The sequence below is a fragment of the Saimiri boliviensis genome, chromosome 1 (genome assembly GCF_048565385.1).
Source record: "Saimiri boliviensis isolate mSaiBol1 chromosome 1, mSaiBol1.pri, whole genome shotgun sequence".
In the NCBI taxonomy this organism is placed as follows: Eukaryota; Metazoa; Chordata; class Mammalia; order Primates; family Cebidae; genus Saimiri; species Saimiri boliviensis.
In genome coordinates, this window is record NC_133449.1 from 238,218,228 (window position 1) to 238,242,560 (window position 24,333).

Consider the following 24,333-nt stretch of genomic DNA (forward strand, 5'->3'; position numbering starts at 1 on the left):
TTTGGTAGTATCTTTATAGCAGTGTTAGAATGGACTAACACACTCCTATCCTGCCTCATATCTGAGACACATTTTATGAGCATCTCAGATGACTCTGTCACTATTATCTTCTGGACCTTTAGCTGCTTGGCTGCTTCTCCCTTGGCAGCAGATGAGGAAATCAGACAGATCTGAAGCACAAGCAAGTTTGATGCACTGCTGCTGGCTAATAGATGATGGTGAGTGCCACCGGACAAGGGCATGGAAGCTCCCTTAAGAAGCTGAGAGAGGCCTGGGGCTAACAGTCAAAAGGGAAATGGGGGCAATGGAGCACAAGAATTACAACTATAACTGCATGGCCAGCTGAGGTGGCTCACGCCTGTAATCCCAGCACTTTGAGAGGCCAAGGTGGGTGGATCACAAGATCAAGAGCTCCAGACCATCCTGGCCAACATGGTGAAACCCCATCTCTACTAAAAATACAGCAATTAGCTGGGCATGGTGGTATGCACCTGTAGTCCCATCTACTCGGGAGGCTGAGGCAGGAGAATTGCTTGAAGCTGGGAGGTGGAGGTTGCAGTTAGCCAAGATTGAGCCATTGCACTCCAGCCTGGCTACTAAGCGAGACTCTGTCTCAAAAAAACAAACAAACAAACAAAACAAACAAAAAAACTGCATGAGTTTGGTAGCAGATTCTTTTCAGGGGCCTCCAAATAAGTGTAGTCTGACTGACACCTTGATTTTGGCCTTGTGAATCCCATAAGCAGAAAACACAGCTGAGCCAGATATATGACCTATAGAACTGTGAGCTAATACATTTGTGTTACTTTAATTAGCTGGGCATGGTGATGCACACTTGTGATCCCAGCTACTTGGGAGGCTGAGGCAGGAGGATCAGTTGAACTCTAGGAGGCAGAGGTTGCAGTGAGCTGAGATTGCACCACTGCACTCCAGCCTGGGCAACACAGCAAAACTCAGTCTCGTTTAAAAAAAAAAAAAAAAAAAAAAAATTAACCAGGTGTGGTGATGTGCACTTGTAGTTGCAGCTACTGGGGAGGTTGAGGTGGGAGGATGGCTTGAGCCCAGGAGTTCGAGGCTGCAGTGAGCCATGGATTGCACTACTACACTCCAGCCTGGGCAACAGAGCAAGACTCCATCTCAAAAAAAAAAAAAAAAAAAAAAAAAAAAGCCAGGTGTAGTGGTGCGTGCCCGTAATCCCAGCTGTTTGGGAAGTGAATCACCTGACTGTAGGAGGAAGAAGTTGCAGTGAGCCGGGAGTATACCACTGCACTCCACCCTGAGTGACAGTGAGATTTTGTCGCCTCCTCAGAAAAAAGGTTGAGAGGGAACCTCAATTTTATCTGTAATGTTTTCTTTAAGTACATTCAGTATATTAGTATTTGTTAAGTTTGGGTAGTATTTACTATACCACTACTAACATTTCTATTTTTTTCTTTCCTTTTTTTTTTTTTGACATGGAGTTTCATTCTTGTTGCCCAGGCTGGAGTGCAGTGGTTTGATCTCAGCTCACCGCAACTTCCGCCTCCTGGGTTCAAGTGATTCTCCTGCCTCTCAGCCTCCCAAGTAGCTGGGATTACAGGCGCGTGCCACCACACCTGGCTAATTTTTTTTTTTTTTTTTTTTTTAAGTAGAGACAGGGTTTCTCCATGTTAGTCGGATTGGTCTCGAACTTCTGACCTCAGTTGATCTTCCCGCCTTGGCCTCCCCAAGTACTGGGATTACAGGTGTAAGCCACCACGCCTGGCCTACCTTTCTATTTTTAAACACTACAGATTTGTGATGCTATATGGGCCAGATCTTCAAAGTAACTGGTAATAATTTGCATTAAGTTTTCCCTGATGCATTTTCAATTCTACATTTCAAGAGAATTGAACTTTTCTCACTTCTGCACTCTACTCAGAAAAAAACAGAATTTTTATTTTAAAATACATTTAATAAAAATAACCCATAGTTTTACATATTTTACATGTGTAGAATATTTACAAAATCACTTCTACAGCATTTACTTAATGTTTACTATTTTTCTATTATTTGCCTTTTTGACTATTTCTTTCAGTAGTAAAATGTTGTCTAGTGTTCTCTTTAAAAAATCAGTTTCTTGGGCAATCCTCCTAGAAAGCAAAAAGAAAAAAAAAAAGAAGTTGTTCACATTTAACAAAGTTCACATTCTCACAGCAATTTTAACAGTCACTGCTTCCACTTACATTATTTTATTTCGCTGACAGATTTTTCCAATAGCCCTTGTTAAACATTTAGCATACAGTTTACAGATGGGATTTAAGAAGGGAACAAGGTACACATAGATAGTTCTCATAATTCTGAGGTACACATAAAAGTGCCTGCAGTATTCTCAATGAAAGTAAACACACCTAAAACAGCACAGTCTCTCTACTTTATACAATTTAAAGTTGTAAAAATTAAATAGCCAGCAAGCTACACTTCTTTGCTGTTGTTCAGTTGCTAGACATACGTGAGCTATTTGGAGTTTTCTGAATTCATTTAATTTCTTATAAAAGTGGGAATCTTACCTTGTTCCAAGGCATCTGTTCTTTTCCTTTTTGTCGCCAAAGCTGGATTTGATTGCTCCTTTAAGGTTTCCACTGGACAGTTTGGTCTTGGCAGCTGACATCCAGGTGTTGGCCCTGGCCGATTACTGAAATACTTCATTTTCAGTGCCTTTTACAAGAAAAGATACCAAAAGTAAGGTAGGTGAGTACCTGAAATGTGTGAAGGAAAATCTCACCCTCAAGATTATAGGGAGCATTAAAAATACTATGTAAATGCCCTCATTCCCAAAAACAAAACACAATGTCAAGTATTTGCAAATGCAAATTACTAAAAATAAACATCTAGGATCCTAAGATTGGTTGATAATTCCATTACTATAAGAAAAAGACTGTTCAGGCACAGTGGCTCACGCCTGTAATCCTAGTACTTTGGGAGGCCGAGGTGGGCAGATCACATGAGGTCAGGAGTTTCAGATCAGCCTGGCCAACATGGTGAAACCCTGTCTCTAGTAAAAGTACAAAAATTAGCTAGGTGTGGTGGTGCACATCTGTAGTCCCCACAACTTGGGAGGCTGAGGCAGGAAAATCACTTGAACCTGGGAGGTGGAGGTTGCAGTGAGCTGAGATTACACCATTGCACTCCAGCCTGGGTGACAGAGCAAGGCTCTAACCTCAAAAAAAAAAAAAAAGAAAAGAAAAAGAGACTCCCTTCTAATTTTTCCTTAATTAAATAGCCTATTCAGGCTGAATATCTCTTACCTGAAATTCTTGGGCCCAGAAGTGCTTCAGATTTTGGATTGTGGAGTATTTGCATATACATGGGATATCTTGGGGATGGGACCCAAGGTTAAAAATGAAATTTATGTTTCATATACACCTTATACATATAAACTGAAGGCAATTTTATACAATATTTTTGACAAAATTTTTAATTTTTACAAAGTTTGTGTTAATGTCCTTATGTGTGGAATTTTACACTGGTGGCATCATGTCAGCATTCAAAAAGTTTTGGATTTTGGAGCATTTCAAATTTTGGATATTTGAATTAGGGATGCTCAACCTAAACTAATTATGAGCTACACTAAGTGAAATATTATATATATCTATTCTCCACATATTGAGCTCCACAGTTCAAAATGCAAAGAGAGAAACTTACTTAAAAAGAACTTACAAGTTTGCCACACTATCCATATATATTCAAATTCCAAGTCATGTAAAATATAAATTCTTAAAAAATAAGGCTTTAAAAAAAATACAGGCCGGGCGCGGTGGCTCAAGCCTGTAATCCCAGCACTTTGGGAGGCCGAGGCGGGTGGATCACGAGGTCAAGAGATCGAGACCATCCTGGTCAACATGGTGAAACCCCGTCTCTACTAATGGTGCAAAAAATTAGCTGGGCATGGTGGCGCGTGCCTGTAATCCCAGCTACTCCGGAGGCTGAGGCAGGAGAATTGCCTGAACCCAGGAGGCGGAGGTTGCGGTGAGCCGAGATCGCGCCATTGCACTCCAGCCTGGGTAACAAGAGCGAAACTCTGTCTCAAAAAAAAAAAAAAAAAAAAAAAAAAAAATACAGGTTAGAACCAATGGATTCTAATTCAACAACCCACTGCAAATGGACAGAAATTTTACTTGGAAGGGCTTATCCAAGATTATTTCTATTAATTACCAGGCCAATGTTCTATGATATATTTTCTCTTTTTTTACCCCTAGTATAGTGCTGTAGATATGACAGTTTCTTGAGTTGGGCCTACAATTCTGATAAAAATAGTTATGTCCTAAATGACAAGTTTGTCAGGTCATGCTTGTCTTTTCTGTTTTTGTTTTTTTGTTTTTTTGTTTTTTGTTTTTGAGACGGAGTTTCGCTCTTGTTACCCAGGCTGGAGTGCAATGGCGCAATCTCGGCTCACCGCAACCTCTGTCTCCTGGGTTCAGGCAATTCTCCTGCCTCAGCCTCCTGAGTAGCTGGGATTACAGGCACGCGCCACCATGCCCAGCTAATTTTTTGTATTTTTAGTAGAGACGGGGTTTCACCATGTTGACCAGGATGGTCTCGATCTCTCGACCTTGTGATCCACCCGCCTCAGCCTCCCAAAGTGCTGGGATTACAGGCTTGAGCCACCGCGCCCGGCCTGTTTTTTTTTTTTGATACAGAGTCTTACTCTGTCACCCAGCCTGGAGTTCAGTGGTGCAGTCTTGGCTCACTGCAACCTCTGCCTCCTGGGTTCATATGCTTGTCTATTTACATCAGCAGCATAGTGCTGTCCAGTGGCTACAATGATTTAAAATACTTCTGGCCAGGCACGGTGGCTCACGCCTGTAATCCCAGCACTTCAGGAGGCCAAGGCAGATGGATCACCTGAGATCAAGAGTTCAAGAGCAGCCTGGCCAACATGGTGAAACCCTGTCTCTACTAAAAATACAGAATTAGTTGGGTGTGGTGGTATGCACCTGTAATCCCAGCTACTAGGGAAGTTGAGGTAGGAGAATCACTTGAACTTGGGAGCTGATGGTTGCAGTGAGTCAAGATCACGCCACTGCACTCCAGCCTGGGTGACAGAGCAAGACTCCATCAAATAAATAAAACATATAAAATTACTTCCTTTAGGATAATCCTTTAAGAAAGAAGAATGAAGCTCATATAAACTTTTCAAGCATTCCCCACTGTCCCCAGTATTATAATAGTTTCAGTCATTTAGAGATTTCTTCCTTCAATGGCTGCATTTTAAAATTTATTTATTTATTTATTGCAGAGCTGATGTCATGTTGCCCAGGGCTCCAACTCCTGGGCTCAAGCTATCCTGCTCCTTGGCCTCCCAAAGTGCTGGGATTATAAGTGTGAGACACTGCACCTGGCCCACAGTGGGATTTTTAAAGCATTACTTCTAAATCACAGTGGTCCTATATGCAAATTAGGCTAATTCTGGGCGACATAATAAATATCTAAGAAAGTAACTCATTCCAACTTTAATAAAGACATCCATGATACAAAAACTCACTTTAAAAACTTCATCCTATTAAAATACAACCCAAATATAACAACTAGTATTTTTCTATAAGTTTCAAACTATACTCCCAATGAAAACAACTTTCTAGATAATTAAATATGGTCTCAAGTTTGTTATGATGGAAATTATATACATAGAGGTATGAGTGAAAAGGCAACAAATTACTTGTATTAAATTAGAAGAGCATGTGTACATATGGACATAAAAATAACAAAGAAAAATTTTTAAAAAAATGAGAAGAGTAATTCTAATGGTAAATACCCAGCATCCATCCATCCATCCATCCATCCATCCGCCCATCCGTCCATCCGTCCATCCATCCGTCCATCCATTTCTATATACACATATCACGTATTGGTAAAAGGAGAAGGCTTATACAAGCAAATGCATTAAAGAATGATTTTGTAGCCTGGAACAAACCTAAGGGCTGGCTGGGTGGGGGGGGGGCAACATCTATTTTGTATCCTTAATATTACTGTACATTAATATGTTTCCATAAAGGCTTGTGATACTTATTACTCTCTCCCTACATCAGGTAAAAAATCACTGCACTGTGTTGTACAATGCTCTGCCCTAAGTTATTCTAGGCCCTTCAAATTTGTCATGAGTTTCATTGTTCTTTCCTTTAAATAGCAGTTGGTTTCAGTTTTTGTTTTATTTTGAGTATCTTTCAAGCTCTTGTAAGCATACAATTATATCTGATTATACCATTTTCTGAATGTGAAAATGACCAGCATGCATACCTGGATTGCATTATATAGGGAAGAAAAAATAAGCTGAATAAATTACTTTCAGTATTAGGCTTGCTACAAGATTTAAATGAATTTGTAAGAGTGCAACTGAAATATACCAGTTTCTTAACAAATAAAAAGCCTTGGTTTTCTTTCCCTCTCTAGGTAAAGTATTTACAAACCAATCATATGAAATAGATATGTATTTATCTAAGCAAGTGTATTAAGTGTAAACTCTCCTGTATCTGTGTGCATATAACTTAATCTCAGTCTTAACAGTGTTTGTAGTTTGGGGAAAAAATACAAAGTTTGATATTTCCTAAAACAAACAAAAACACATCTTTCCAGTATTTAAAAAAGGTTAATTTTATGAAATTCTATTTTTATCAATGCTACAGTTAAGATTATTTCTATATTTCCTAGTATAAAAAAGATATGGTAAAATACCTGTGTGGCCGTAATTCGAGCACATGGATTAAATAAGAATAAGCCTTGTATGAGATCTAGTAAGTCGTCTCCTGCTGCACTGAAGATATGATGCAATGGAATTCCAGGAAAACTCTTAAATGTCACATAATCTGGAAGACTACACATGTCCTGTAAAAATAATTTTATAATTCAAACTGAAGGTTGAAAGGCATGTAGATCTCAAATGAAATTAATCATATTTTCAGGTGATATGACAGTTTATGTAGAGAATTTCAGGAAATCTATTAAGAAGTCCTAGAACTAGTAGTAAGGCAAGGCTGGAAGAATACAAAATGAAAATTAAATCAATTTTAATTCATTATAGTAGCAATGAATGTATGGACATCAAAATTTAAAACACGGTACTATTTATAATCACCCCAAAAAGAAAAATAAAACAGGTGAAAAATGTAACAAAACATATATAGGGTAATATACTAGGAGCTGTACAATGCTAATGAAACAAATCCAAAGATCTTAATAAATTCGAAACATACCATGTTCACATATTGGAATATTCAACAGAGGAAGGATGTTAATTCCCCTCAAATTGATTTGCAAGTTAGATGTAATTTTTATCAAAATCCTGGCAAAATTATTTTAGATTTAAGACCAATGATTCTACAATATATAAAGGCAAAAGACTACAGTAGCTAAAATGATTTTGAAAAAGAACAATAAAGTGGGAGGACTCACTTTACCTGATTTCAAGATTTAACATATAGCTACTTTAATTAAGACTGTGTTGTACTGGGGGAGAAACAGATACATAAATTAGACTTAGAAAGGACTTAATCAATAAAGGAACCCATAAAGGACTTAGAAATCCACACAAATCTGCCAAAAGGATTTTTGTAAAAAGTAAAAAACTTACCTCTCAGAAGTATCTTTTTTTTTTTAAATAAGAAAAAAAAAGAAAAGAAAAATGTGAAAAAATCAATGAAGGGACAGTCTTTTCAACAAATAGTGCTGTAGCACTTGGACATATACAGGCAAAAATCTGAACTTGGCTTGGTGTGGTGGTTCACGCTTGTATTCCCAGCACTTTGGGAGTCTGAGGCAGGAGGGTCACTTGAGCTCAGGAGTTCGAGACCAGCCTGGACAAGAAAGTGAGATTCCCACTCCAGCCTGGGCAATGGAGTAAGACTGTCTCAAAACACAAAAAAAAACAAAAACAAAAACAGAACCTTGCCCTAAGTCTCACACATCCTATAAAGATAAACTCTAAAGAGATCTTGGACTCAAGTGTAAAACTACAAAACTTGTAGGAAAAAAATACAAAAAAATTGTCATGGCCGGGGCACAGTGGCTTATTGCCTGTAATCCCAACATTTTGGGAGTCCAAGGCGGGCAAATTGCTTGAGTTTACAAGTTTGAGATTAGGCTGGGCAACATGCAGAAACCCTGTCTCTACAAAAAATACAAAAAACTAGTTGGGCGTTGTGGTGCATGCCTACAGTTCCAGCTACTCAGGAGGCTGAGGTGGGAGAATGGCTTGAGCCCGGGAGGTGGAGATTACAGTGAGCCGAGATCACGCACGCCACTGCACTCCAGCCCAGACAATAGAGCCAGATCTTGTCTCAAAAAAAAAAAAAAAAAAAAAAATTGTCAGGAAAATCTTTGGGTTGGGCAAAAGAGTTCTTTGACTTGACACCAAAAGGACTGATCAATTAAAGAAAAAGTGACAAACCTGAGTACAATTTTGTAGAGGATGAAAAGGCAGCACGAGGGAAAACATCTGCAAACTACATATACTTTTTGGACTACTATCTAGAATATATGGAGAGCTCTTAATACTCAACAGTCAAAAATCAAAGAATCCAATCAGAAAATGGGGAAAAGACAGGAAGAACCATTTAACTAAAGATGGCAAATAGACACATGAAAAGATAATTTAACACCATTAGCCATTACTAGGGCAGTGAAAATTAAAATGAGCTGTCATGACACACTCATCAGAGTGCCTACAATTAAAAAGTGACACCACCAAATGCTGGAGAGGATTCTGAGAAACTGGTGCAGTCATTTACTGCTAGTGGGAATATAAAACAGTATAGCTGCTCTGGAGTTTTGCAGGTTGCTTTAAAAATTAGTATGTAGGCCGGACGCGGTGGCTCACGCCTGTAATCCCAGCAGTTTGGGAGGCCGAGGTGGGTGGATCACAAGGTCAAGAGATCGAGACCATCCTGGTCAACATGGTGAAACCCTGTCTCTACTAAAAATACAAAAAATTAGCTGGGCATGGTGGCGCGTGCCTGTAATCCCAGCTACTCAGGAGGCTGAGGCAGGAGAATTGCCTGAACCCAGGAGGCGGAGGTTGCGGTGAGCCGAGATCGTGCCATTGCACTCCAGCCTGGGTAACAAGAGTGAAACTCCGTCTCAAAAAAAAACAAAAAACAAACAAAAAAAAATTAGTATGTAACTACCATATGAATCAAGAACTGAACTCCTGGGCAATTTATCCCAGAGACATAAAAACTTATTCTTACATAAAAAACTGTACATGAATGTTTATAGCATATATATTGGTAACAGCCCCACATTGGGAACAACACAAATACAGATGTCCTTCAATGGGTGAATGGTTGAACAAACTGTGAAATAAATCCACACAATACTAGCCAGTTAAAAAAAAAAAAGAATGAATTTCCATTATAAGGGGTATGAAAAAGTTAATCCCAAAAAGCTATATATTATGTGATTCCATTTATCCATTTACGTAACAGTCTTGAAATGACAAAATTACAGAGCTAGAGGACGTATTTAGTGATTGCCAAGAGTTGAGTGAGTAAGAGGAAAGTGAGTATAGCTACAGAAGAATACCATGAGAGATTCTTGTGGTGATATTCTGCATCTTGACTGTAACATCCTGGTGTGATAACTGTACTGATTTTACAAGATGCTCCCATCTTTAAAAGCTAGGTAAAGGGTACGTGAAATATGTCTGGAGTATTACTATTATCATTTTGAGACAGGGACTCACTCTGTTACTCAGGCTGGAGCACAGTGTCACAATCACAACTCACTGCAGCATTGACCTCCTGGACTCAAGCGATCCTCCTATGTCAGCCTCCTGAGTAGCTGGGACCATATGTGTGCACCACTATGCCTATTTTTTTTTTTTAATTTTTATGTTTTATAGACATGAAGTCTCACTATGTTGCCCATCCACTAAGTTGGATGGTATATCCATCCTGGTCTTAAACCTCTGGGCTCAAGTGAACCCACTCACTTCAGCTTCCCAAAGTGCTGGGATTACAGGCGTGAGCCACCGTGCCCAGCCACAATATATAATTGTGAATTATATATTCACAATTGCATGTGAATATATAATATTCTCAAAATAAGAAGTTTAATTTTTTTTTTTTTTTTCTGGAGACGGAGTCTTGCTCTATAGCCCAGGCTGGTCTCAAGTGATCTGTCTGCCTCAGGCTCCCAAAGTGCGGGGATTACAGGTGTGAGCCACCACACCCCACCAAGAAGTTTAATTTTTAAAAAAAATTGAAGAGAAACATCAGTAAGCAATTACTATTTAGAAAATCATGTTAGCCAGGTGTGATGGCTCATGCCTGTAATCCCAGCACTTTGAGAGGCCAAGACAGAACTGCTTGAGTCTAGGAGTTTGAGACCAGCCTGGGCAACATGGTGAAACCCCATCTCTATAAAAAAAAAATACAAAAATTAATTTTGTAGCATGCATATACACTCCTAACACAGCTTTACATTGAATTGTTAATAGTGATTACCCCGAGGTTGGGATTACTGGGGTGGGGAAAAAGGACTACATGTACACGAGAGGTTGGATGGTGTATCACAATTTAACTTTATATTTTACATACTTGATAATTTAAAATGTTCTGAGTACATATTACAAGAAAATTGTAATTAATAAAGGTCTAATATTCATGTGACAGCACTATATAAAGTATATGACAATTTAAAAACTTTACGGAATCCTGATTACATTTCAAAGAAAATGCATAAAGGCTTACTGGCCACTGTTCCTCAGTTGGTGTGCCCAAAGTTTCAAATATTCTCGTTAGCTGATCAAGGTCTGAATCTCCTGGCAAAAAAGGAACCTGAAAGAAAGAGGCAGACTTTTCAAGGTGGGTTTTTTTCTTCTTAGAGACAGAGTCTCACTGTGTCACCCAAGCTAGAGTGAGTGATGTGATCCTGACTCACGGCAACCTCCTCCTGGTTTCAGGAGATTTTCCTTTTTCAGTCTCCCAAGTAGGTGGGACTACAGGGGCGCACCACCATGCCTGGCTAACTTTTGTATTTTTAGTAGAGATGGGGTTTTTGTCATGTTGGCCAGGCTGGTCTTCAAGTCTTGATCTCGAGTGATCCACCCACTTTGGTCTCCCAAAGTGCTGGGATTACAGGCATGAGCCACCACACCAGGCTTTGAGGTGGTTTTTGATACTTGTTAGACAACTACTATAAATTTAATAAATATATTTTTTAAACTAAAAAACTCTGCAAGAAATATTGAAAATTTAGTATGAAATATATTGGATATGTTATTAGATCCTGCCACTGCTAACCAACTAAACAGCACCTTTACTATCCATTTTATTCACTCCAAATTTTAATAAACACCATGTAACAAGCATTGCGCTAAGCCTCAGGAATTAAAAGAGGAAAACAAAGCATTTCCTGTCCTCCCCAGAGGTGGAGATGGTGAGCAATGCTGATACACATAAACAAGCATTTACAATTCCGTGGGTTGAGAGAGTACAAGATCCTAGACCACGCCGGATGGTGGTGGTCTTACTCTAGATGGGTCAGGAAAACTTCCTAGAGCAAGTGGCATGAAAAGTGAAGGATGAATAGGAGTTAGCCTGGGGAATAGTCTAAGATGGAAGAAGAAAACTAATCTCGCAAAAGACAGTCACAAAGGCTGAGAAGGAAGAGAATACATCAATCATAATTATGCAACTGCTTAAACTCTTTCTTTGAAGAGGTGTAAAGGCAAACTTTAGAAGAGGACAAATAATTACAAGTTAAAAATTAGTAACCTTTATTAGAACCTAAAAAAAAACTGGTGAGCTGATAAGACAGGATCAATATCCCTGCTATCCATAGACATTACTGTCCAACTCACTTTCATATCTACATAACTATATGAAAGATATACTGTGAATAACAATGGCCTCCAACACTGTTAAGGAACAGTTTATAGACTCAATGGGAAGATATGACATTACCATATCGCAAACATTTTGATTACTGTGGACTCTTACCAGAAAAAAACAAAACAACCAACCCTAGTGCCAGTTATCAATGTATAGCTTTTCAGTTCCAAATTCACCTTTTTTGCTTTCTTCATGAAAATGGTTCTAGGCTCTTTAAATATTTTTCCATTTACAATAAATAAGCTTTGTCAATAGAGGATGATGGACAGACAGTACAGGAAGGAAAAGGTTTTGCTTCCTGGTTCCAGTTTGCTTGCTCAGTTGACTCCTGCAGCACCCACAGGTGTTTCTGCAGCATGGGCAGAACAGACAGTTTCTCCAGTGCTGCTCCTGCAGTACACAGAGGCCAGCTGGACCCCTACTTTACCCTGTCAAGCAGTTTTCTAGCAGGGTACTTCCACAGAGACATCTTTCGCCAGAATCCTAGAGCCAGAGTGCCAGCCCTTTCCAATAAGCAGATTTCTAGCAAGTCTTACCAGCAAAAACCCACAGTAATTTCTCTGCCTTCTGGTGAGCCACATTTGCCATATTCAACAAGGTCTAGATCTCAGTCCTGGAGGTAGTCTTCCCTGGGTGATCTGTCTTGGCCCTAGGGTAGTGGTGGCAGGTCCTTATATCTGCTATTCCTATATTGTTAGAGTTCTTGTTACTTCTCGTCAATCCATTACTCCAGTCCACCAGTATAATTAATACTTCTTTATACTGTATACTTTCCTGATCAATGTAGGGTTTCTATTTTCTGACTGGACCTGGATTTAGTATAATTCCTAAAGTATATAACACTGTACTATTATATTCTGTATATTAAATTTACACGAAAAATAGAAACTAAAAGGATGTTGACTGGCCATGGTGGCTCACGCCTGTAATCCCAGCACTTTGGGAGGTCAAGGTGGGCAGATCAGCTGAGGTCAGGAGTTTAAGAAGAGCCTGGCCAACATGCTGAAACCATGTCTCTCCCAAATATACAAAAATTAGCTGAGGGTGGTGGTACATGCCTATAGTCCCAGCTCCTCAGGAGGCAGAGGCAGGAGAATCGCTGGAACCTGGGAGGCAGAGGCTGCAGTGAGCAGAGATGGAGCCACTGCACTCCAGCCTGGGTGACAGAGCAAGAATCTGTCTCAAAAAAAAACTGAAAGGACATTAAATAATATTACAACTAATTTTAGACATGCTAATTTTCTTATACCCAAAAGGATTACCTTATCTTTTGTCTTTTGTAGGGCACCTGTACCCTACCTTCACTTTGCAGGCCAAATTGTGGACAAGCTCGCAATTTAAACAAAGTTTAAGGATGCTTTGTATGATGTAAAAATAAAACTAAGCTGTCTAATGTGTGGGATTTTATATCCCAATTTGAACAAGCCTAATATAAAAGACATTTATAAGAAAAATCTGAATACAGACTCAATTGTGTTGTTGTTTTTTTTTTTTTTGAGACAGAGTTTCGCTCCTGTTGCCCAGGTTGGAGTGCAATGGCGCGATCTTGATTCACCACAATCTCTACCTCCTGGGGTCAAGCGATTCTCCTGCCTCAGCCTCCCAAGTAGTTGGGATTACAGGCATGCGCCAACACACCCAGCTAATTTTTTTGTATTTTTAGTAGAGACGGGGTTTCTCCATGTTGGACAGGCTGGTCTTGAACACCCCACCTCAGGTGATCCACCTGCCTCAGCCTCCCAAAGTTCAAGGATTACAGGCCTGAACCATGGCGCGTGGCCTCAGACTTGATTTTATTAAGGAATCAATGTTCATTTTTTCATATGACAATGGTATTGTGGTTATGACTAAAGAATCCTTATAGATGGGCAGGTGTGGTGGCTCACTCCTCTAATGCCAGCACTTTGGGAGGGTGGAGCAATTGAGGCTAGGAGTTTGAGAACAGCCTGGTCAACATCATGAAACCCTGTTTTAACTAAAAAATACAAAAATTAGCCAGGTGTCATGGTGCATACCTGTAATCCCAGCTACTTGAAAGGCTGAGGCATGAGAATTGCTTGAGCCTGGGAGGCAGAGGTTGCAATGAGCTGAGATCATGCCACTGCACTCCAGCCTGGGTGGCAGAGTGAGACTCTGTTTCAAAAAAAAAAAAAAAAAAGAATCCTTATAGAGAAAAATACTACTAAAGAAACATGGATAAGATTACATGCTTGGGATTTTTGACAAAAATATCTACTGTGGGAGAGAGATCCAAGATGGCTGATCACTAGCAGCTCGGGATTGTAGCTCCCAGTGAAAACGCAAAGAACGAGAGGACGCCACACCTTCACATGAATTCTTGTTGTTCACGCACCAGGAGATTCCCAGCGGAGGAGCCCCATGGGTCGCCAGCGCGACTCTTGTGACCGGCGAGGCGGTTTTGCCAGCGCCTCGGAGCATCGGTTCTTGGTGCAGAGTCAGAAAAGCACCATCAATCTTAACGCCGCTGATTTAGCGCAGTGGGTTGCTCAGATTTCGGCGCTGAGAATCAATAAGTCGGACGTCCACTCAGAAAACCAATTACAAAGACGGTAATTATAAAGACCACAGATGGATAAATCTACAATGAAGGGAAGAAAACAGTCAAAAAAGACTGAGAATACCCAAGATCAAAACGCCTCTTCCTCAGCAGGGGATCCCAGTTCCTCATCAGCAACGAAACAAGGCTTGATGGAGAACGAGTGTGTTCCAATTACAGAAGCAGGCTTCAAAACGTGGATAATAAGAAACTTCTGTGAATTAAAAGAACTTGTTCTAACACAATCTAAAGAAACTAAGAACTTTGAAAAAAGGTTTGACGAAATGTCAACAAGAATACAAAATTTAGAGAGGAAAATAAGTGAATTGATGGAGCTGAAAAAAACAATACGAGAACTACGTGAAGTATGCACAAGTTTTAACAGCCGAATTGATCAAGCAGAAGAAAGGATATCAGAGGTCGAAGTCCAACTCAATGAAATAAAACTAGAAGACAAGATTAGAGAAAAAAGGATAAAAAGGAACGAGCAAGGTCTCCAAGAAATATGGGACTATGTGAAAAGACCTAATCTACGCTTGATAGGTGTACCTGAATGTGACGAAGAGAATGAATCCAAGCTGGAAAATATGCTTCAGGATATTATTCAGGAAAATTTTCCCAACTTAGTAAGGCAGGATAATATTCAACTCCAGGTAATACAGAGAACACCACAAAGATATTCCTCAAGAAGAGCAACTCCAAGGCACATAATCGTCAGATTCACCAGGGTTGAAATGAAGGAGAAAATATTAAGGGCAGCCAGAGAGAAAGGTCAGGTTACCCACAAAGGGAAGCCTATCAGACTTACAGCAGATCTCTCAGCAGAAACCCTACAAGCCAGAAGAGAGTGGGGACCAATATTCAACATCCTTAAAGAAAAGAACTTTCAACCAAGAATTTCACATCCAGCCAAACTAAGCTTCATAAGTGAAGGAAAAATAAAGTTTTTTGTGAACAAGCAAGCACTCAGAGAATTCATCACCACCAGGCCTGCTTTACAAGAGCTTCTGAAAGAACCACTACACATAGAAAGGAACAAACAGTATCAGCCTTTCTAAAAAATATCAAAAAGCAATATATCATTATTAATTCTAAATTTAAATTGACTAAATTCCCCAATTCAAAGACAGACAGGCAATTTCGACAAAAAACTAAAACTGTATGCTGCATCCAGAACCATCTCACATTCAAGGATACACAAAGACTCAAAACAAGGGATGGAGAGAGACTTACCAACCAACCAGAGAGCAAAAATAAATAAATAAAAAGCAGAAGTTACAATTTTCGCCCCTGATAAAATAGTATTTAAAGCAACAAAGATCAAAAGAAGCAAAGAAGGACATTATATAATGATAAAAGAATCAATGCAACAACAAGAAGAGTTAAAGGTCCTAAATATATACGCACCCAATACAGGAATACCCAGACATAAAAGACTTATAAAGAGACTTAGACTCCCACACAATAATAGTGGGCGACTTCAACATTAATATTAGATAGATCAATGAGACAGAAAAGTAACAACGATGTTCAGGACTTGAACTCAGATCTGGAACAAGTGGACGTAATTAACATTTATAGAGCTCTCCACTTTACACAAAATGTACACTCTTATCAGTACCACATCATATCAACTTAGAAGTTTAAACGAAATGTTGGTTGGCTCCTTGTTTGTTACTCTCTTCCCTCATTTTCTTTCATGTCTCCATTATTAAGGACAATTATAGGCATACCCGTATTTTGACTGCATTCTAGCCCGGGCAACAAAGCAATACCCCCATTCTCTCTCCCTCTTCCTCTTCCTCTTTCTTCCTCTTCTTTATTCTTTTTCTTATTATTCTTTTTCTCTTTCCAAAAAAAAAACAAAAACAAAAAACTGTCCTCTACTCAGATCTCTGTAATGCTCACATGATGTTAACCAAACTAAAAGCCAAATCTATTTAGTTCTTAATTATAGGCTGATAATTCCACATGCTTCTAAAGAAAAAAAAAAAAAATCTACTGTGGTCGAGTACTGATAAAATGGATCATATGTTTGAAACTACTGAAGCAAGCAAGTTGATGAGTACAGACAGAGGCTCATTTTACTACAGTTTTTGCATGTTTGAAAATATCCATACTAAAAAAACCAATTTTTTCTTAAAGAGCTGCTTTGGAACTTAAGCTGTGTATTTAAAATGTTTTATTTGTATTAAATAAATGAACCTTGTTAAACCTTGAATAGTACTAAAGACATAATAAAAGTTGGTTCTTTAACCCGTCTTTCCCTCTTATTTTTGATAACTGTAACTTTTGTTCAGTGCAGAGGCAATATTAAGATTAATTCTCGGCCGGGCGTGGTGGCTCAAGCCTGTAATCCCAGCACTTTGGGAGGCCGAGGCGGGTGGATCATGAGGTCAAGAGATCGAGACCATCCTGGTCAACATGGTGAAACCCCGTCTCCACTAAAAATACAAAAAATTAGCTGGGCATGGTGGCGCATGCCTGTAATCCCAGCTACTCAGGAGGCTGAGGCAGGAGAATTGCCTGAACCCAGGAGGCGGAGGCTGCGGTGAGCCGAGATTGTGCCATTGCACTCCAGCCTGGGTAACAAGAGTGAAACTCCATCTCAAAAAAAAAAAAAAAAAGATTAATTCTCTTATACAATTTGGTTTTCCTAAAGTAATGATTTCCTAGCCCTCCACCACCAACTCCTGCTGCCTTATTTGGCAACTTGGTTTATACATACATAAGCTAAATATTCCAGTTATTAAATATCAGTTTCTATATGACCAAACCAATCATAACCATCAGTTCAATTTTTTTTTTTCCTGGAAGCCGCCCCTGCTGAGGTCCTCACTCCATCTGCTCCAATCTGGACTAGCTACTCTCCACGCCCGATGTATACCTGCTTTCTCAGAACTTTCCTTCACTATTTTTTTTTTTTGAGACGGAGTTTCGCTCTTGTTACCCAGGCTGGAGTGCAATGGCGCAATCTCGGCTCACCGCAACCTCCGCCTCCTGGGTTCAAGCAATTCTCCTGCCTCAGCCTCCTGACTAGCTGGGATTACAGGCAAGCGCCACCATGCCCAGCTACTTTTTTGTGTTTTTAGTAGAGACGGGGTTTCACCATGTTGACCAGGATGGTCTCGATCTCTCGACCTCGTGATCCGCCCGCCTCGGCCTCCCAAAGTGCTGGGATTACAGGCTTGAGCCACTGCGCCCGGCCCTTTTCCTTCACTATTAAATGGGAATTCTGATGGCCTCTTTCCTGTGTTGAAGCTTATGTTCCTTGCATCTCATGTCTTCCTATTGGTTTACTCTTGTGTTATGGTAGAGCGCGTCCAAAAACTTCTTAAACTTTTTTTTTTTTTTTTAGACGGAGTCTTGCTCTTGTCACCCATGCTAGAGTGCAATGGTGCAATTTCGGCTCACTGCAACCTCCACCTCCTGAGTTTGAGAGATTCTCCTCCTTCAGCCTCTGGGGTAGCTAGGATTACAGGTGCCTGCCACCATGTCCTGCTAATTTTTGTATTTCTAGTAGAGACAGGGTTTCACCATGTTGGCCAGGCTGGTCTCGGACTCCTGACCTCAGGTGATCCACCCACCTCAGCCTCCCAAAGTGTTGGGATTACAGGTGTAAGCCACCTTGCCTGGCACTAAACTTTCTCTTTTTTGAGACAGGGTCACACTGTTGCCTAAGCTGGAGGGCAGTAGCACAAACATGGCTCACTGCAGCCTCAACTCCCAGGCTCAGGCAATCCTCCCACTTAGGCCTCCCAAATAGCTGGGACTATAGGCATGCACCACCATGTCTGGTAATTTCTTTCTTTTTTTACTTTTTTTTAGACAGGGTCTCACTCTGTCACCCAGGCTGGAGTGCACTGGCACTATCTCACCTCAGTGCAGCCTCAATTCCCAGGCTCCAGTGATCCTCCCACATCAGCCTCTGGAGTAGCTGGGACAACAGGCACTCACTATCATGCCCAGCTAATTTTTATATTTTTGGAAGAGAAAGGGTTTCACCACATTGCCCAAGTGGGTCTCACACTCCTGAGGTCAAGCAATCCACCCGCTTTGGCCTCCCAAAGTGCTGGGATTACAGGAGTGAGCTACCCTGCCTGGCCTAGATGTAAATTTCTGATGTAATAAATTATAGTTACTCTCAGAGCTAACTGAAAATATAAACAGACAAAGAATTCTAGGTTGAGAATCATTTTCCCTCACAAACTGAAGACTTCTAGATTCCAATGCTGTTGCTGAGAAGGCTCATGCCATTCTTTTCCCTAATCCTTTATTTTCTTTTCTATGTATGCTGCTTTTCTTCTCTGTGGAAATAAAATATTTTCCTTAAGCCTTTGTATTCTGAAATTTGACAATAATGTGTCTCGGCACAGGTATTTTTTTCATTCATTTATGCAAAGCCTTTAGAACACTTGAAGTTTTATTTGTAATTTTCATAATTGTACTCTTCATGGTGATGTCGGTCTGAAGATTCACATCCAGCAATGCTTCTCTATTTTCTTGAGCTTTCCTACCCTCCATTTTCTTTGTTTTCTCTTGATACATTCTAGAATCAATCTTGGACCAATCTGTTAATTTGATCTTTTCTCTACTATAGTCCATCTATCTTTTTTTTTTTTTTGAGACAGGGTTTCACAATGTTTTCCAGGAAGCTGGAAAACAGCTTCATTTTGGAAGTATTCATTACTATCTGAAGATCCTTAATAACTATTTGGTGATCCCTGGCTAAGCATTCATATGGGCAACATTTCTACCTTTTCAATTGAGTGCAGGGATAGCTTAAAATATGACAAGCAGTATCGCACACTAGTACAATTCTTAGAAAGCTTCTTAGAGTCTGCATTTCATTTTCCTTATAACTTTAAAGATTATTCCAGCAACAAAGCCAATGGCTAATAAATTTCCAAGTATGATTGTTAACAGGTCCACACTCTCTAACCTGTCTACTCTCAACTGCTGTCTCCCTTCATATGGAATTCTGTTTTGTTCTTGGCCATGAATGGATTTTGGCAGTTAATAAATTCTCAATGTGAATTTCCGGTACACTCTGTGTTCATATAAGTAGCAGATACGTCATGCCAGCTGATTCACAGGACCCCGTTAGCACTGTGATTATAATATCACCTTCAAGTTTGAATGCGTGGGTTACTCTAAAAATGCCCATTGGGTGAGCTTCTCAAAATGATGCACAGAATTTACTTTTTTTTTTTTTTTTAAAGAGATTGGGGTCTTGCTATATTGTCCAGGCTGAGCTCAAGTGATCCTCCCACCTCAGCTTCCCAAGTAGCTGGGGCTATAGGCATGAGCCACCAGTATGCTTAGTTTAAACATTTTTAGTTTAGTGTTAACTTTTCTCTTTGGTGTACAGAAGTTGTTTTCTGTGTTCAAGGAGATAAAAAAAGCTATTCAATCTTGGTTTGAATTTCTTTAAATACACATGGCTTGAGGAGAAGGACAGCAGGGATTGGAATATGGAGAGAGAAAAAACTCCTGGCTTCAGGATTCCCCAGTATCCCTTTACCTTCATCATTCAGAAGGGCTAGTCTTTCTGGAGATCTAAACTTTACAGCTAAAGAAGTGGAACTCCAGTGGCGCAATCGGTTAGTGTGTGGTACTTATACGGCAGTACAAGCACAGCTAAAGAGAAGTTTCCAAGTAACATTTTTCTCTTTGATGAGGGTAAGTAGGGGATTTTTTTTTTTTTTTTTTTTAATTTAAGAAATGCGGTTCCACCATGTTGGTCAGGCTGGTCTCAAACTCCTGACGTTGTGATTCACCTGCCTCGGCCTCCCAAAGTGCTGGGATTACAGGCGTGAGCCACTGCGCCCAGCCTAGGGATTTTCTTACTATAAGATGATGGTCTGTGATAGAGAAATCCTATAGTAACATTGTATCTGTTCTGTTTCAACAGCACTAAAATACTGGTCTCACACAAGGTTGAAGTTATACAGAACGTTAGCTGCAGTGGTTGGTTTTATGTATCTCCTAAAGCCTACTTAAAACAGCTCCAAACAAAAAACCCCTCATGAGGACAAAAGTTTATCTAAACATATTTAGTTATTATAGAGGTACTGCCATATTACAAGTGAATTTCTATGTTCTGAAGTATAAAACTATCTACAATAAAGTTCTTATTGTCCTAAATGGAAGCTATTCTCATTTCATATTAACATTTATTTTAAAATGCTGCATTTGGCTCTTTAAAAATTGGTCTATTTGTAGGCTTTTGTTTTAAGGACATTGGTAGGACAAGAATTCTTTGTTTTTTTTTTTTTTGAGACGCAGTCTTGCTCCGATGCCCAGGCTGGACTGCAGTGGCGCAATGTCGGCTCACCGCAACCTCCGATTCCCAGGTTCAATTGATTCTCCTGTCTCAGCCTTCTGAGTAGCTGGGACTACAGGCACCCACCACCACGCCTGGCTAATTTTTCTAGTTTTAATAGAGACAGGGGTTTCACCTTGTTGACCAGGCTGGCCTCGAACTCCTGACCTCAAGTGATCCGCTTGCCTCTGCCTCCCGAAGTGCTGGGATTGAAGGCATGAGCCACCATGCTCGGGCTAGGACAAGAATTCTTATACAAACTGTAAGAACAAATAACTCCAACAGCAATATTAAAGTGTGTACATTAATTTAGACTTACCCTTAGAAGTAACTCTGCTAATATACAGCCAACAGCCCACATGTCCACACCCACACCATACATCCTAGCTCCAAATAATAACTCAGGGGCCCGATACCACCTAAAGAACAAAAAGAATTAGTATCATTTTAGCATACAATTATCAAAGCACATCTTAGAGATGAATGATCCTTGTCGGTTTTTAAAGCCAATCCATTTTAAACACTAGATACCATACTGTTTCATGAAGTTTTAAATACAATACCTTTGCAATTCTCTCCTTTTTCTCCTACATTATCAGTCTTTTGTTTTCTACTAGACCTTTCCCAGTGATGTACAAACATACTAGTATTCCTCCAGCCTTAAACTTCTCTGGACCCTATCTCCCCTAACAGGTACCTCCTCATTCTCTGATTAGTTCAAAGAATTGTCTGTTCTTACTGTCTCCAATTCTTTCTCTTCCATCCTCTCTTAAAACCTTTTCAATCAGGCTTTTATCCTTACCATTCTACCACAACTACTCTTATCAAGCTTATCAGTGATGTCCACACTGCTAAATCTCATTGTCAACTCTCAGAGTCTTCATCTTAACTTGACTTATTAGCAACATTTGATTTACAGACAGAGACAATATGAGACACTGGTAGATGAGAAAGCATCAGTTAACAATGCTCTTGTACACAGGGCACTGTTTCTATGAGTTCCTGAATGATGAGCTTAATTGATCTAGCAATTACATAAACAATTACTCACATCCCCTTCTTCTTACTCAGGGCTTAGGTGATTTATACTCAATGATGCGTATTTGAAAGAAGGTGGCAAAATAATTTAAAATAGAGAATCTGGGGCCAGGCACAATGGCTCACACCTGTAATCCCATAAATCTGGGAGGCCGAGGTGAGAGGACTGCTTGAGTGCAGGACTTTTGAGATCAGCCTGGGCAACATGGCAAGATCCATCTCGATAAAAACTTTATTTTTTTAAATTTAATTTAATTTTTTTTGAGACGGAGTTTTGCTCTTATTACCCAGGCTGGAGTGCAATGGCGCGATCTCGGCTCACCACAACCTCCACCTCCTGGGTTCAGGCAATTCTCCTGCCTCAGCCTCCTGAGTAGCTGGGATTACAGGCACGCGCCACTATGCCCAGCTAATTTTTTGCATTTTTAGTAGAGATGGGGCTTCACCATGTGGACCAGGATGGTCTCGATCTCTTGACCTTGTGATCTACCGCCTCAGCCTCCCAAAGTGCTGGGATTACAGGCTTGAGCCACCGCGCCCAGCCCAAAAACTTTAAAAAATAAGACAGCTGTGGCCAGGTGTGGTGGCTCATGCCTGTAATCCCAGTACTTTGGGATGCCAAGGTGGGCAAATCACAAGATCAAGAGTTTGAGACCAGCCTGACCAACATGGTAAAACCACTTTTCTGCTAAAAATACAAAAGTTAGCCGGGTGTGGTGGTGAACGCCTATAATCCCAGCTACTCAGGAGGCTGAGGCAAGAGAATCGCTTGAACCTAGGAGGCAGAGGTTGCAGTGAGCAGATATTGTGCCACTGCACTCCAGCCCGGGTAACAGAGTGAGACTCTATCTCAAAAAAAAAAAAAAAAAAATTAGCCAGCTGTGGTAGGGCATGCCTGTGGCCCCAGATCCTTAGGAGGTTGAGGTAGGAGGATCATTTGCACCTAGGAGGTCAAGGCTGCAGTGAGTAGTGTTTGCACAACTGCATTCCAGCCTGGATGACAGGGCAAGATCCTGTCTCGAAAAAGAGGCTGGGCGTGGTGGCTCACGCCTGTAATCCCAGCACTTTGGGAGGCCGAGGCGGGTGGATCACAAGGTCAAGAGATCGAGACCATCCCGGTCAATATGGTGAAACCCCGTCTCTACTAAAAATACAAAAAATTAGATGGGCACAGTGGCACATGCCTGTAATCCCAGCTACTCAGGAGGCTGAGGCAGGAGAATTGCCTGAACCCAGGAGGCGGAGGTTGCGGTGAGCCGAGATCGTGCCATTGCACTCCAGCCTGGGTAACAAGAGCGAAACTCCATCTCAAAGAAAAAAGGAAAAGAAAAAATACAGAATTTGAAAATCTTTGCAGATCCTTAAGAAAGTCTTGGAAATTAATAAAATGCCACTGGGACAGAAATTATAAAATTTATCATTTCTATTTAATGTGATTTTCTGTTTTTACACATCAAAAATACAAACAGAAAATATAATTACTAATATGAAAAATTCAAATATCAAGACATTGATATTCACAGAATTTTCATTCACATGGAAGGATACAGAATCAGGACTGACCAATATAATAAACATGGGTCTAATAAATCAGGTAGAATAGCCACTGAAATTCTAGATTATCTCATAGCTAAAATGTAAAAGTATAAATTATTCCCATTTACAAGGTAAATGTTTTAGGATTGAGTTAAATTCTGTTTGAAAAAGGGCTGTGTATGTTTTCATCATGGTAAAATATACCTAACATAAAAAGGGCAGTATTTTTTTTTCCTTTTTTTAATAGGAAATTAATACCCAAGGCAGTATTTTTTTTAGAGGATACCAACAATGATTCCTGAACTCTGCCAAGATATTTTAGAAAAGCCAGTTGATGCTCATTTATGATCAACATCCTGCCCATGCAGCTTTAAGGGATTCTTACCTCGTTACAACCTGATGTGTATAAGCTCTATTGGGGCTCCCAAATGATTTGGCCAGGCCAAAATCTGCCAGTTTTAGAACTCCATTTTCATCTAGCAACAGGTTGTTTGGTTTTAGATCCTATATGACAGAAGTTTTAAACAAACAAATAAGCAGGATAGGGGAGAACACTGTAGTGCCACATTTAGTCGGCATAACTTTAAACTTAGCAAAAATAGGTTAACACCTGAAATTTAAACAATTAATATTTTTTCCATTGATTTAAAATTTTACCAAAGCAAAGTTAGATTAGTTATATTAAATAACCTTGGTAAGGTACTTAATTTCACTAAGCCGCAATTTACATACTTTAATAGAGTTTCTGGGAGGATTAAATCTGATATTCTCTGTAGTCTAGTGTAATGACTGGCTCATAGTGGGCACCCAATAAATGGTTCCTATTATTAATTTAATAAAAATATGAACTTTCATAAAAACAGTATTTGTAAATGCATATCATATAAAGAATGAGGATTAACATTCTTCAAAATCTATGCTAAAAAGACATCAGCAATAACCTAAAAGTGATTCCAAACTTAAGCTATTAGAATTATTAGTTATAAATTATATATTCTTACTACTTATCTAAATAAGGAACATCTACCTAG

General features: G+C 39.8%; 2 protein-coding genes across 4 annotated transcripts in view; one reads left to right on the forward strand and one right to left on the reverse strand.

Moving 5' to 3' along the window:
* Positions 1-11,177, forward strand: part of CCDC125 (coiled-coil domain containing 125) — a 62,584-nt gene extending 51,407 nt beyond the window's left edge. The window contains exon 12 of the transcript XR_012513532.1: positions 123-11,177. The gene's annotated coding sequence lies outside the window, so the exon portion shown is untranslated. The remainder of the gene's footprint in view (positions 1-122) is intronic.
* CDK7 (cyclin dependent kinase 7) overlaps positions 1,913-24,333 on the reverse strand; it is a 53,347-nt gene continuing 30,926 nt past the window's right edge. For all 3 annotated transcript variants that reach the window (XM_039470346.2, XM_039470349.2, XM_074385147.1), the window contains 6 exons: positions 23,688-23,806; positions 21,048-21,147; positions 10,704-10,790; positions 6,691-6,840; positions 2,529-2,676; positions 1,913-2,111 (listed from right to left, as the gene is read on the reverse strand). In XM_039470346.2, coding sequence (XP_039326280.1) covers positions 2,083-2,111; positions 2,529-2,676; positions 6,691-6,840; positions 10,704-10,790; positions 21,048-21,147; positions 23,688-23,806 — 633 coding nt within the window. In that variant the 3' untranslated portion in view covers positions 1,913-2,082. The remainder of the gene's footprint in view (positions 2,112-2,528; positions 2,677-6,690; positions 6,841-10,703; positions 10,791-21,047; positions 21,148-23,687; positions 23,807-24,333) is intronic.